The sequence below is a fragment of the Myotis brandtii genome, unplaced genomic scaffold, assembly GCF_000412655.1.
Source record: "Myotis brandtii unplaced genomic scaffold, ASM41265v1 scaffold196, whole genome shotgun sequence".
Classification (NCBI taxonomy): Eukaryota; Metazoa; Chordata; class Mammalia; order Chiroptera; family Vespertilionidae; genus Myotis; species Myotis brandtii.
The window spans coordinates 2055822-2071670 of NW_005357311.1; the positions used below are offsets into that span (position 1 = coordinate 2055822).

Here is a 15849-nt window from a genome sequence, read left to right on the forward strand (position 1 = left end):
CCTGCAGTGGAAGCGGGAGAGGCTCCCGCCACCACCACTGCACTCACCAGCCGTGAGCCCAGCTTCTGGCTGAATGGCACTCCCCCTGCATTGAGAGTCTGTCCCCTGGTGGTCAGTGCACATCATAGCGACCGGTCATTCCGCAGTTCGGTCAATTTGCATATTAGGGTTTTATTATATAGGATTGATTTCAGAGAGGAATGGAGAGGGAGAGATAGAAACTAAATTAATGGTGAGAGAGAATCAGTGATTGGCTGCCTCCTGCACACCCCCTATTGGGGATTGAGCCTGCAACCCAGGCATGTGCCCTGACCGGAATCGAACAGGTGACTTCCGGTTCATGGGTCGACGCTCAACCACTGAGCCATGCCTGCTCCCCCCATCCACCCCCCTGTATTTGAACTTGATGTCTATAGATCACCTTGCAGGATGCTTCCTCTTCTGTTGTCATTCATTCGTGCCTCGGCTGCACTCCACGGAGTGGCCAATGGAGGACTGCTCGGGGCCTGCCCTGAACTAATCTGCCCACTCCCCCTACGGACTGGCCACAGGGCACCTTTGCCTCCCAGTTGACACTGGAAGGGGACAAGTTGAAAGTGGAGCGGGAGGTTGATGGGGGCCTGGAGACCGTGTGCCTGAAGATGCCTGCTGTGGTGACTGCTAACCTGCGGCTCAATGAGCCCCGATATGCCACATTGCCAAACATCATGAAAGCTAAGAAGAAGATCAAGGTGCTCAAGGCCGGGGACCTGGGCGTGGACCTGACCTCCAAGCTCACTGTGGTGAGTGTGGAGGACCCGCCCCAGCGCACGGCTGGCGTCAAGGTGGAGACCACGGAGGACCTGGTGGCCAAGCTGAAGGAGATCGGGCGGATTTGAGCCCCGTCCGTGAAACTTGGCAATAAAACTATGACTCTCAAAAAAAAAAAGAAAGAAAGAAACTGACATGTAATTTAGCCATAAAAAAAAGAAAGAAATCTTGCCATTTGCAACAACATGGATTGATCCTGAAAGCATTATACTAAACTAGAGGCCCAGTGTGCGAATTCATGCACCAGTGGAGTCCCTAGTCCTGGCCTGTGGGATTGGGCTGAAACTGGCTCTCTGACATCCCCTGAGGGATCCTGGATTGCGAGAGGGCGCAGGCCAGGCTGAGGGACCCCACCAGTGCAGACATCCCCCGAGGGATCCTGGATTGCGAGAGGGTTCAGGCCAGGCTGAGGGACCCCACCGGTGCACAATCGGGGCCGGGGAGGGATGCGGGAGGTTGGCCAGTTGGGGAGGGATCGTGGGAGGGCATGCATGTCTGGACCGTCTTGCTCAGTCCCAATCTGCCAGACCCCAGCAGCAAGTTAATCTAGCAGTTGGAGCATCTGCCCCCTGGTGGTCAGTGCACATCATAGCGACTGGTCGACCAATGGACTGTCTGCCTCCTGGTGGTCAGTGCACTCATAGCGAGCAGTTGAGTGGCCTTAGCATATCATTAGCATATTATGCTTTGATTGGGCGACCCTTTAATACAGTTCCTCATGTTGTGGTGACCCCCAACCATAAAATATAGGATGAAATAAATTAGACCAGAGAAAGACAAAGACCGTATGATCTCACTTATATGTGGAATCTAAAAAAATAACTGAGCTCATAGATAAGGAAACAGATTGGTGATTGCCAGGCATGGGGGTGGATGAGATGGGTAAAGGTGGTTAGAAGGTATAAACTTCCACTTATAAAAAAGTCTTGGAGGTGTAATGTACAGCATGGTGACTAGAGTTAATAAATTTGATAGTTGCTCAGAGAGTAGATCTTAAAAGTTCTCATAAGAAAAAAAAATTATGGTGACAAATGTTAACGAGTTACTGTGTTGATCATTTCAGAATATATACAAATATTGAATCATGTTGTACACCTGAAACTAATAGGTTATATGAAAATTATATCTCAGTAAAAAAGATAAGTGTCTTTATTCCAGTCATTTTGTATATTTTAAGTTTAATTTAGAAAGATATTAAGAATTGATAAGGCATTAATATCTGAGTATGATAAAATGATGTAAAAATGATGATTTTTAGTATCTGAGTTTTTTTGAATTGAGTAATAAAAAGAAATTTTCTTTAATCACTTAAGTCCCTGGATCTGCTATTTAAACATATGTTGTTTTACAGGTAAGGCTGAAATCTATACATGAAAGCTGGAAAAATCTCTCCAGTGCTGAAAAGCAAGTATGTATGGTTTTATTCTCAAATATCTAGTTAGAATATCTGTGAGAGAATGTATTAAAGCAGTGGTTCTCAACCTTGCTAATGCCGCGACCCTTTAATACAGTTCCTCATGTTGTGGTGACCCCCAACCATAAAATTATTTTCGTTGCTACTTTATTACTGTAATTTTGCTACTGATATGAATCGTAATGTAAATATCTGATATGCTATATGTGTTTTCTGATGGTCGCGACCCACAGGTTGAGAACCGCTGTATTAGGGCAAGGCTTGATTCATGTGAAAACGACCTTATATTACTTATAATACAGTAAAAGTATTTTTAAATAATTTCATATTCCTAGAATCAATTTGGCTTTTTTCTTTTGGTAGTTTTTAACTGCAAATAAAATTGATATTTAAAACAATGTCACACAAAATTAAGTGTCCAGTGTATGCAGTGACAGTCACACTGTGCCTCTGCTCCTTCCCCACATCTCAAGCCCTAAAGTTGTAACAATTTAATTAATACAAATCTTTATCTCTAACCTTATCTCACAAAAACATTCTTCTCCAGTCCCCCTTTACACATGTAGAAGAAGGTAATTTTTATAGTATATATGGAAGCATTTCAGAAATCAATGGCAAAGATTCTTCTGAAGAAATCATTTTAACAATTACACTTTTTCTCAGGTATATATTCAACTTGCTGAAGATGATAAAGCTCGTTATTACAGTGAAATCAAATCTTGGGAAGAACAAATGGTTGAAGTTGGACGTGAAGATCTTCTTCGTCGCAAAGTGAAGCCCCAATCAAAAAGCACTGAGGAATATTAAATAGAAGATTGAGTTATGTCCATAATGGATAGACACAAGAAACCAATTAGGTCTCAGTATCTGAAACTTATAAAATTAAAAGGATAAAGCTGGTCAACATTTTATAATTAATTCTTTTTTCTTTAGCCCATGGACTTCTGCCAGTTCAGTACATTTTGTATTGGTATCTTGCTTTGGAAAACTCAAACATAGAAAAGTTCATCCAAAATTTATTTTGTGTTTAGCAACTACTGAGGATCAAAATAATCATGAAATGTATCAGTAACATTTTACCTTTGATAAAGGTGAGTCAGACTGTGAAGTTTTTTTATAGTATTTGATGACTGTGGAAAGAGTATTCTTGTTTCCTTATATTATGGAGGCAGGGGTTTCCTATTCAGAAGTGTCCCAAGTTGTAGAGCCAGAGTGTTCTATAATGAATTGTGCATTTTTTAAAGAGCACCCAGAGCTCATTTAGGTAAGCTCCAATCCCTAGGTGTACTTTATATTCAGAGCTGATGGTTCTACAGGCAAGGGCTTGCTGGTGTCAGTTGTAATTTTTTGTACAAAAGATGGAGAGATTTGTGAACCTTTTCTTCATTGTCTTTTTTTCTAAGGTAAAAAAAAACTAAGAAGTATATACTAAATCAATACATATTATTTTATATTTCATAGAATACAATTTTTGTTTCCTAATTATATGTTTAAGGTAAAACATTTGTTTTACAGCTTTCTGTCTTTTTTTTTTTTTTTTTAAGTAGGAATTTATATTCTGATTTTTTCTCTCTCATGTGAGTATATTTATCCAGAGAGAACTTGTCTGGTAAGTTTTAAAATGAGAGATCCAGAAACAAGTTTCCAAAGTCTTTAGACTTAGAACCTGTAATTTTAAAACATTTTATATAAGATAAAAGACTATATAAGGGACAGCTAACTCTGCCCATGGGCCAAATCCAGCCCACTGCCTGCTTTTCATGGCCTATGAGCTAAGAATGGTGTTGGCCATTTTAAAAAAAGAATATTTCAAGACACATGAAAATTAATATGTTCAGTGTTCATAAATAATGAATGAGTATGAAATACAGCCATACTCATTAATTTATCTGTTGTTTATGGCTGCTTTTGTGCAACAGTGACAGAGTTGAGGAGTTACTTCAAAAACTAGTTTGCAAACCCTAAAATTTTTACTGTGTGATTCTTTACAGAACAAGTTTGCCAACCCATGATCTACAGTATAGTGTAGTATGATAATATGTTGGGATAGGTTTTTTAACTGATAGAGAGGTTCTTGTTTTAGAATCTTTGTCACCATTGTCTTAAGAGGAAAAAGGTCAAGTCACAGAAGAAGCTAAACAAACTGTTGCTCCACAGTGTTAGCAAGAAAAATAATCTTGTTTCAAATTATTTTGTATGATAATGGAGTTCCATTTAGTGTGAATGAGATTCTCTTCAATTATTTCCTATGACTTAGTAAGTGAATCTTAAGAGTTTTCCATTTAGCACATATCACAAAAACCTTTCCATCTTTTACCACTTGTTTATCCTCTTGAGAGTCAGCAAAAGTTTTCAAAATTCACACTTCCTTTTTGAGCAAAACAATTAATCTTTCATCATTAGTTCATAAGGATAGGATAACCCAAAATTTATACGTATCTTATATTATGCAAACTATTTAGGAATTCTGGATTCTAGATCTACAGAAAAATTTTGAGGATTTTTGTTCTCTGTGGATAGAAAGTAAGTAAAAAGTCATGACTTGTTCTATACTGAACTTGACAAAAGTATGTACTGAAGAGAAAAATATAATTTAAGAGGAAGCCTAAGATTTAAATATTTGAAGTTAGGTGTTTTTTTTTTTTTTAAATATATATTTTATTGATTTTTCACAGAGAAGAAGGGAGAGGGATAGAGAGTTAGAAACATCGATGAGAGAGATCGATCAGCTGCCTCCTGCACGCCCCCTACCGGGGATGAGCCCGCAACCAAGGTACATGCCCTTGACCGGAATGGAACCTGGGACCTTTCAGTCCGCAGGCTGACGCTCTATCCACTGAGCCAAACCGGTTCGGCAAGTTAGGTGTTTTTAAACAATTTTCTCCTGTGGTTATGAATACAGGACAAAGTTGGCTACGAGTTTAATAGATACCTTGGGGAGAGGAGTTGGGAAAGAAGAGTTGTGCTAGGGTCTATCGTAGCCTTCCTCAACGGGGTTTCTGGGAGAGATTAAGCCCTAATTCCCTGTGGCATATAGAATGGTACTGATTATGTACCATATTTAGGAGAATGGAGAAATCATTCAAGTCATACATTGTGTTCTGTGCTTCAGATGAGCCCAAGGAGCATGTGGGAGTCAGTGTTTGTGATGTAGAATGGGTGAGGTTGAGAAATGAGTTAAAAAAAAGTGTGAAAAGAGCTAGAGCAAAACCATTTTATGATAACATCAAATTTTATTTGGTTTCCTTTGTTTCTAAAAGAATGTCAGTTTTAATGCTTTAAATATTAAGATAATCTGAGTCCACACCTTGCTTAGTAAATTTAAGTACATGTTGAAAACGGGTATGCGTATACCAAATGACTTCCAGTTTAACAGTATGTCCAAATTTTCTATTATGAAGAATAAGAAATTAGGTCAATAACCAGTGGCCACTCATCTAAAGCCTTACTTTTTAGACCTAAGTTGACTTAACAGAGTAATTGCTGTAGGAGCTAAAAGAAGAGTGTGCTACGGGGAAAGATGCTGAAGAATTGAAAGTGGTGTTTATGCTTTTCTGAGCATATGCTGTTCAGAGACATAAAGAGATTTCTATACTTTTGTTCATTAGACTAGTATTAGGTTTGAAATAATTTGATGGCAGGAGAGGGTTGTGTGATAATTCTACTTACTGATGTTTAAAGGATATTGTGTGAAGATTCAGCCTACCGTAATCATGTAAATTTTGCTATTGCTTTTGGCTAAAACTCCCTTCTTAAAAATGCCATTTTTAAAAAACAAGGTGTATTTTTTATAGTTGCTACAAATGTGTGTATTTAAATTTCTGAATTAAAATATAAGTTGATTTAAAGTAACTAGCAAATTTTACTGATTTTTTTCTGACATTTACCTTACATAAAATTAGTCACCACCAGGAAGTTTTTATATATTAAGTGATAGTACCCATTGATTTTCATAATTTTATCAATATTAACTGTGAGAATATTCTCTTCCTTTCTTTCCTCTCTCACAGCCACTCTCCCTGCACCAAGCTCTTACAGACAAATTTGAAAATATTATAAGCACAGACTATTGAAGTTTTAAAGCAGTAATATTTTTAAAATTGAACCTTTGGGAAGGAAAGACTAAGAAAATGAACATATTTAGTATCACTTTGAATTTGTAAGACTTTGCAAACAGAAAGTAAAACTGTACAAAGCTAGTATCATTACTTTTCACATTGTTCACAAATAAAGTACTTTTGGTAATTGATTAAATCATTAATTATATTTAATGGAAAATACGTGAAACAAAACATTTTCTAGGAGAGTTGACCCTCCATATCTGTGGGGAATTGGTTCCAGGACCTCTCACCATGACACCAAAACCTGTAGATGCTTAAGTCCCTTATATAAAATAGTTATACTCAATAGTTGTTATAATGTATTGTTTAGGGAATAATGACAAAAAATTTGTACATATTTAGTATACACACCCATCTAGTCCTATAACTGCATAGTACAACATCAGCAACAAGAACTTTTCAAATATTTTTAATGCAGTTAGTCCATGCATGTAGAATCCACAGATAATGGAGGGCCTACTACATTAAAACATATGAATGTATATATTTTACTGGCTAAGGAGCTAAATATAATTAGCCCTAAATAAGGATTTTAAATAAACATTTAAAAATCACCCTAATATTTAAATCATCCTTACATAATGGTTTCTGATTTATATAAGTGGTGTGTAAGAAACTATTTGAATTTATTATTTTTTTGGCTGTATTAATTTAAAGTTTGTCCCATTTCATTCCTCCTCCCGCACTCATCATGTATAAAAGATAGGGGAAGAAGGGAATACATAATTTTGACCTTACCGTCTGTCAGCTACTGGCCTTCACATTAAACTTGATTTGGTTATACCCATCTTTAAGGTTGTATATTTATTAGAAATTTTGTGCATTGAATCATGAGTAGGATTATGTGATGAAAAGAGGGCTCCAAGTTACTATTTTTATTTTTTATTAATCCTCACCTGAGGATTCTTTTCCATTGATTTTTAAGGGGAGGAGAGAGAAACATCAATGTGAGAGAGACATCAATTGGTTGCCTCCCAAATGTGCCCCTACTGGGCTGGGGATCCAACCTGCACCTAGGTACATGCCCTTGACCGGGAATTGAACCCTTGGCCCTTTTTGGTGCATGGCCCTGCACTCTAACCACTGAGCAACACTGGCCAGGGCTCCAAATTTTTTAAATTAATTATTCAGAAATTGTTGAAGCCTTAGGACCATTCTACTCAATTTTGGATTTTTTCCCCTTGGTCACCAGTCAGAACAGATCCTCAATACTTGTGTAACTAAAATGAATAGGAATTTTACTGGTACATACAGATGCCCAGTAGTTTTTTCCAAGCTGGAATTTGTACCCTGACTATAAGACTACTTAGGTGAGGATAGTGGAGATTTGTTAAAAGTGTAGAAATTTTATCTTAATTTTGAATAACATCTGAATTTATGTAAACAGTATCAAATATTACTTTGACCTAAAAAACTCAGGATATTATGTGTGGGAAGCAACCGATCAATGTTCCTCTATCCCTCTCCCTCTCTTTAGAATCAAGAAAAAAAAAAAGAAACAGAAAAAAAACCATCAGGATATTTCCCCAAAGCTATCTCCTAGCCCTCAGTTTTTGCTTTTGTAGGGCTTCTACTTTGCATCTGTAATAAGAACCTGAATGTCTTTGAATGAGACATGTCACAACCCTTAGCCAATACTATTATTGAAGCGTTATATTGGATTCAGAAGGGAAGTATCCCCTTTTTTATGAAAAATGGGAATTGATTGTTGATTCAATTTGTTGCTGAATAGTAAAAACAAGAAAATGTAAGAACAAAAATAAATTAGAACTAGCCATTGTTCTCTATAAAGACGAAGTGATGAGAAAAAAAAGTTTGAAAATAGTGAGACTAAGCCCATTTCCACTCAATGGTATCATTTTGCAGCACAAAAGTTTTAATTTTGATGTTATATTTTTGTTGTTGCTTATGTTTTTGATGTCATATCTAAGCAACAGTTGCCAGATTTAAGTTCATGAAGATTTACCCCGTTTTCTTCTAAGTGTTTGATAATCCATTTGAGTTAATTTTTATATATGGTGTAAGGTAGGGGTACATCTCCTTTCTCTAAAATATGGATATTTGTTGTCCGAGCACCATTTGTTACTACCTCTGTAAAAAAATCAGTTAACCATAGGTATATTTTTTGAAGTCTTAATTCTATTAGGCTGACCTATATATCTGTCTTTATGCCAGTACCACATTGTTGTCACACTGTAGCTTTGTGTAGTAAGTTTTGTAACTGGCAGTGAGAGTTCTCCAACTTAGTTCTGTGTTTTCAAGATTGTTTGGGCTATTCTGGATCTTTTGTGTTTCCATATGTTAAGGTCAGCTTGTCAATTTCTGCAAAGAAGCCAGCTGGGATTCTGATAGGGATTTCATTGAATCTGTAGTAAAATTGGTGCTTTTTGATATTAGTTTCTATTATTCTGTGTCATCAGTGCCATCTTTATATTAACTTGCACCTGGCAGATATATAAACTTGTTATCTACATAATTAGAGCATGATTATGGGTTAACCTAACAGGGAAATGGCCACTATGCAGCTAATCTTCTGTTGTGGTGAGAAGGCCAAGGAAACAGCACATTCAAAGGCCTTATGTTCAGGGTGACACGAATAAACAGTTCAAGAGATGCATATGAAGTTGAATCCACAGGACTTGATAATTGATGGAGTGTGAGAGATAAGACGGAGAAAGATATAAAAAATTATTCCCAGATTTCTTTGGACAACAAGATGGGAAATGTTGGAGAAGGAGCACCAACATTGGGAACTCCCCTTCCATCTGTTCCATGAAGACTGATTCATGATGATGGCTATTTGCATGGTCTTAAAGGTCCGTGTAGAAAGAGAGCAGTAAAGAGAGATTGTATCTGTATAGCACTTCTGTTTACAAAGCACTTGCACATTCCTTAGCTTATTCTTTGCCTGGAGAGATTACCAGAGTATTCATTTCTTGTGGTTGCTGTAACAACTACTACAAACTTGGTGACTTTACACATAGAAATCTGCTCTCTAATAGTACTGGTGGCCAGAAGTCTGACATCAAGGATTCAGTGGAGAATCTGTTCTTTGCTTCTTCCAGCTTCTGTTGGCTGTCGGCATTCCTTGCATGTGGTGGCTGCATCTCTTTGTGCTGTCTTCTCATCACCTTCTCTTCTGTGTCTGTGCCTCAAAACTCCCTCCACCTTTCTCATGTGATTGTATTTAGGGTCCACGCTGATAACCCAGGATAAGGCTCTCCTCTCAAGATCCTTAATGTAATCACATCTTTTGCTGGAAAAGGTACTATTCACAGGGATTAGGATGGAACATTTCCTTCTAGAGGTACCAGTCGGCCCACTACACAGGATAAAAGAGCCCTTCAACGCACCGGTTGCTAGTGGGGGTGGATTTCTTGCGATAGCCTGAAAAAAAAAATTCTGAGACTTGCACAGGAGGATGAGATATAGTGTAGAGTTTTATTTCTGTGGTGTCAAACCCCTGAGTTTCAAAGGTTTCATTTCCCCCAGTCCCGCCAAGGAAATAGTCCCTTTTTGGCGTTAGCAGGGCTAAAATTGGAGCCAGTGTCCAGAATTTTCATTCCATATTTGCACACTCCAGTCCAGCATCAGGCTAGCTTAGCTGCAGTCCGTTAGTCCATTGCATGTGCGGTCCAGATGGCCATAGGGGCAAATATAAGGAAACAGGTACAAGAGAGACCCACAAGCCAAGAGCCACATAAGAGAACAACAGGAGAGGAGCCAAGAGGGAGCCCAGAGTAACAAGAGAGTGAACTATTATGTAGTCTCAAATTTTCTCAGGTTTGCATTGGCTTTGCCCATTCTGGCCAATGCATGGTTCCCCAGGCTTGACTGACAGGCAAGTAACTTCCCTAGTCACCCCAGCTTCACTGCACATGCATCTATCTCTCCTTTGTTGGACCTCTTCCCCCAGTAATTCTGCAGGGAATGGGCCAGTGGTTTCCCCGGGGAGTGCAAAGTTGCAGCTTCCAAATGACATGTCTGGTCTCTCTCTTCTATAATGTTTGGCCTTCCCTTTGCTCCTTCCTATTATTAATAACTAGCTAATTACAATGGTATCACAATGACCCGCATTTTACATAATTTTACCAGGTCACTGTGTAATTAATTGTGAAATTTGTCCTTGAGCCCAAATCCTCGTCCCATCTTTTATCACTATACTATAAATCATAACAGAAAACAAGAGTGAGAGGGAAAAATAGCTAAGGCACAAAAACAGAATAGAGGAGAAATAGGGAAGTAGAAAATAAAATTAAATTGCCGACGACCTTCTGACAGCAAAAAGAAATGCCGCTGTGAAAGGAGGCCGATAGATCAGTCCAGGGCAATTACCAGTTAATAATTACACCCTTCTGAGGTCTTTCTTTGTTACCATACTCTGTGGTTTAGTGTTTCAGGCCTGAAACAATCTACAATGAAGATAATTCCATGTGCTCAACAACTGTCACAGTGCCTTGCAAATAATAGCATTTCATCATTGGAAGGCATCATAGTGATCAGCCATGGTTACCAGTTCACGTTTTTTGTGCTTAAGTTCTATAAGGACTGTTGATGTTTTTATAAACCTTTCCGATAGTTACTTGCTAGATCCCTGACACTCCCCGGCAAGTTGTAAACAACTCCGCTTTCATTTTTTTTCTACTCCTTGGTAAGTGTCATGCTTGTTGTTTTTTCAAGTGTCATTCTGTTGAGAGCGACTACTGTTGCTACACCAGCTGTTCTGAACTTTGGCTGCACATTAGAATTATCTGGGGAACTTTTAAGACCATAATGTTCCCCCCACCCCCCCCCCAGAACAATTAAAGAACAGCCTCTGGGAGTGGGGCCTGAGAGAAGGGATGCTCCAGCATTTCTCCTTTCATTTTTTATTTTTCACATTCACACTTTAAAATTCACGTGTAAAATAATTTAAGTTTAACGAGTTGTAAAGCATTAAATTCCTAGCATATTGTACATATTGACTTAAAAAGATAAAAGTCACATAACTTCTTTAAATGTATGTAATGGGCTGTAAATACCACAGTGTTACCACGTAACTTCTTAGCACTGGGACATTTCCCATCGTTCTTCTCCATTCCACTTCCCCTGTAAAATTTTATCCTACCAATGTCAGATATTTCCATGCTTCACTGTCTTTTATTTGTTACCATTCATAATTACCATTCATAATTCTCTGCAGCAAAAATATATTTAAATTTTAAAATTTCCTGTGGCCTTGAGGCTTTAGGAACTGAAAATTTCTAGATTGTGTGATCAGTATAATAACTATTAGAACACAATTATTAAAAACAACATTAATATATTATAATTTTGAGGGATCAAAATCTAAATTTTCATCAATGAGTGAAAAATAAACTAAATATGGTATATTTATATGATAGAATGTACAGCAACAAAAAACGGAATGAAATATATATACATTAGCACGGATGGATTTGAAAAGCATCATTTGAGTGAAATAAGCCAGGCATAAAAGAGTATATACTATATGATCCCATTTATATAAAAATCCTAGAAAATGCAAACCAATCTATAGTGACAAAAAGCAGACTGGTCGTTGACGGACTGGCAGTGGAGGGAGGGACAGACTGCAAAAGGTTATGAGAAAATTCTTAGGGATGATGAAAATGTCCTATAACTTTAATGAGATGGTGAGTTTATAGGTTTAGTCATTTATCAAAATTCATAGAATTATTACATATAGAGTGGAGCAAAAGCAGGTTTGCAGTTGTTTGCATGGAAAATAATACAATAATTGATAATAATACAAGAATAAACTCTGTTTCATGTATTCACAATTGTAAACCCACTTTTGCTCCACCCTCTGATGTCAATAAAGTCAGTAAAATACGTTCCAAGTTTTTATAAGTACTAAAAAGCAAAATTTTACTGGAAATATGAACAAGAATAAATCCCTACTCAAAATAGTAAAAATCTCTCAATTTTGAACCAAAGATAATAGGGCTGCTGTAGACTCGCCCCTCCACCCCCATGTCTGACTTCATTTCCTATTTTACTCAGCTCATTTTACCCACTTCTCACTCGCCAGGCCATGTGCCCACTCCTGCAGCATGCTTCTCTCTTCTTTAAGTCTTTTCCCAAATGTCATCTTTCCAGTGAAGCCCTCCCTGACACCCTTTAAAATGGTAACATGAACCTCCATCCTCATGCTCCCATCTCGTCTGCTCACTCTTCTTTTTCTTTATTCTGTAGATCTTAACACCTTTTAAATACTGTGTCATTTGCTCATTATATTTAGTATTTATTGCCATTAGGTATAAACTCCACCAGGTCTGCTTTGTTTGGTTTTCTATTGTACCTGGCACACATTCAGCACTCAGTAAATGTTGAATAAAGGAATGAATGAGAGTAGACTTGAAGAATTTTTTAAAATTTAATTTTTATTTTATTTTGTTAACCTTCACCAGAGAATATTTTTTCCATTGCTTTTCAGAGAGAGTGGAAGGGAGGGACGGGGAGAGGGAGAGAGAGAGAGAAAGCGAGAGCGAGAGCTAGAGAGAGAGAAAGAGAGACAGAGAGAAATATCAATGTGAGAGAGACACATTGACTGATTGCCTCCCACACACGCCCCAACCAAGGTGTGAGGAGGGAACCCCCAACCCAGGTACGTGCCCTTGACCAGGTATTGAACCTGTGACCCTTTGGTGTGTGGGCCAACACTTAACTACTGAGTCACACCGGCCAGGGCTAAAACGGAAGACTTTTAAAGTTAGTATATATTTGTGTCTATAAGATCCCTCATTAAACATTTTAAACTTCTCGAGGGATTTCTCTGAGGGTACCCTGTCTGAAACAAAAAGAAAAAGAGAAAACCTTCAGCTCAAAGAGGTTGATTCAGTGGAGTTCAGGAGAACTCAGCATAGCCATGGGATGAACTAACTTCAGTGAAAACACAGGGTCTTAAATATGAGGCAGAGTTCTGTGAAGCTAAGCACTCTTCTTCCTTGCAATGAGAATGCCAAAATCCGGAGGAAAAGTACATTTAAGAGAAGGCAAATTTAGGATGGGCTGTAAAGATGTGCTGAGTTTCCCAACTTGAAGTACATGCAGCATCATTAGGGAGGATCCAAATTCTTACAGCCTCTAAATAGTTGGTTGTTCACATAAACCAAAAGAGTAGAGCAGGCCCTGACCGGTTTGGCTCAGTGGATAGCGCGTCAGCCTGCGGACTGAAAGGTCCCAGGTTCGATTCCCGTCAAGGGCATGTACCTTGGTTGCGGGCACATCCCCAGTAGTGGGTGTGCAGGAAGCAGCTGGTCCATGTCTCTCTCTCATCGATGTTTCTAACTCTCTATCCCTCTCTCTTCCTCTCTGTAAAAAATCAATAAAATATATTAAAAAAAAAAAAAGAGTAGAGCAGATGCGAAGCAGGAGACAACTCGGAAGCAGGGGGAGTGGGGGAAGGAGGTTAACCTCCCCTTCTGTTACATTTCAACTCTTTCTTTGTGTAACGTGAGAGCTTTGTGCTTTCAGTCACATCACTGAACTGTTTCTCAGAACCCTTCTCATTTCCAAATCAGAGGAAAAGTGTCATAGCTTAAGTAGATTTCTCTGTTGCTTACATTAAGCACCCAAACCTGAGAAATGGAGCAGAAAGCCAGAAGCGGGTCAGGAGAAACTGGCCCAGTTGCAGGGTGATTGTCTGCATTTAAAGGGGCTACTGAACTCTGGAATAAATCAAGTAGACAACAGTCTCTAGGAGGTCCCACCCAATGGCCCAATTAAGGGTGGGGTGAAGGTATACAGATGACAAATAAACACCTGAAAAGATGCTCCTCATCGCATGTCATCAGGGAAATGCAAGATAGAACAACAACGAGATACCATTCATTACATGCCTATGAGAATGGCCAAGACACAGCACTGATGACACCAAATGATGGCAAAGATGTGGAGCAACGGACTCTCATACGGTGCGGTGGGAATGCAAATGGTTCAGCCATTTTGAAAGACAGTTTGGCAGTTGTTTGTTTTTTACAAAACTACTCTTACCATACAATCCAGCAATCGTGCTTTTTGGTATTTGCTCAGAGGAGTTGAAAATGGATGTCCACACAGAAACCTGGCCATGGATGTTGATTGACTGCTATTTATAATTGCCCAAAACCTGGAAACAACCAAGTGTCCTGAGGTGGGTGAATGGATAAATACGCTGTGGGACATTGGGACAATGGAATGTTATTCAGCGCTGAAATGAGATTAGCTATCAAGCCATGAAAAGATGTGGAGGAACCTTAAATGCATATTCCTGTGTGAATGAAGCCAATCTGAAATGGCTCCATACTGTATGATTCCAACCAGATGATATTCTGGAAAAGGCAAAATGATGGAGAGTGAAAATATCAGTGGTTCCCAGGGGCTAAAGGGGAGGAAGAGATAGACGGGTGGAGCACACAGGATGTTTAGGGCAGGGAAACCACTCTATGATACGATAATGATAGATACATGCCATTGGACATTTGTCCAAACCCACAGGATGTGCAGCACCGAGAGTGAACCCCAATGACGAGTCCTTTAGGTTCATCAGTTGTAACAAATGCACCACTCTGGTGGGAGATACTGATCATGGGGGAAGCCTTGCCTGTGTGGGGGTGGGGTATATGGGAAATCTCTGTACCTTCCTCTCAGTTTTGCTGCAAACCTAAAATTGCTCTGCAAAATAAAGTCTATTTTTAAAAACAAACCCCTCACCGGTTCTAGGCTCCAACCCCAGACCTACTGAGTCACAATCTCTTAAGGATAGATCTTTTCAATCTTCATTTTCAGCAACTAATCCAGATGATGCTATGTCCACTAATAGTTAAATCTACCGCAACAGGGAGCGTACATATGCGTCTTCCTCCGCTAAGGCTGCGCAGTTCAGGGACCGCGCAGTACCCACTGGCGGAGGCTGAAGGCATCCAAGGCAGATGGCGAGCTGGATTGGACTCTGGGTGTCTTTCATCCAGCGAATGTTCTCCCCAGGTCCTCTCTCAACCTCAGATGGTGGTGTAATATAAATGCTGTTCTGCACCTTGATTTTTTTGGTATTGTTTTACATTTAGCCACATATCAGGGCATAGAGAGCTGCTACTTTTTTTTTTTTTTAAGACTGCACTCTATTCCATTGTATGGATAGACCATAATTTTTTATTTAAAACTAGAGGCCCGGTGCACAAAAATGTGTGCACTCGGGGGTGGGGGTCCCCCAGCCCGGCCTGTGCCCTCTCGCAGTCTGGGACCCCTCGGGAGATAACGACCTGCTGGCTTAGGCCTGCTCCCGGGTGGCAGAGGGCAGGCCCAATCCCTAAGTGCAGCCCCTGGTCAGGCTCAGAGCAGGGCCGATTGGGGAGTTGGGGCGCCGCCCCGTCATGCACAGAGCAGGGCAGATCGGGAGGTTGCAATGCCACCCTCAGTCACGCTCAGGGTAGGGCCGATTGGGGGGTTGGGGCACCGCCCCCTGTCACACACAGAGCAGGGCCAATCAGGGGGTTGGGGCGC

The 15849-nt window shown here is 39.5% G+C and overlaps 1 protein-coding gene across 1 annotated transcript in view; it reads left to right on the forward strand.

Moving 5' to 3' along the window:
* TFAM (transcription factor A, mitochondrial) overlaps positions 1–6076 on the forward strand; it is a gene marked incomplete at its 5' end in the record, with an annotated part of 16120 nt that extends 10044 nt beyond the window's left edge. The window contains 3 exons of the mRNA XM_005865137.2: positions 2162–2218; positions 2888–4854; positions 5088–6076. Of these exons, the coding sequence (XP_005865199.1) occupies positions 2162–2218; positions 2888–3031 (201 nt within the window). The remainder of the gene's footprint in view (positions 1–2161; positions 2219–2887; positions 4855–5087) is intronic.
* Positions 6077–15849: the final 9773 nt, after the last annotated feature.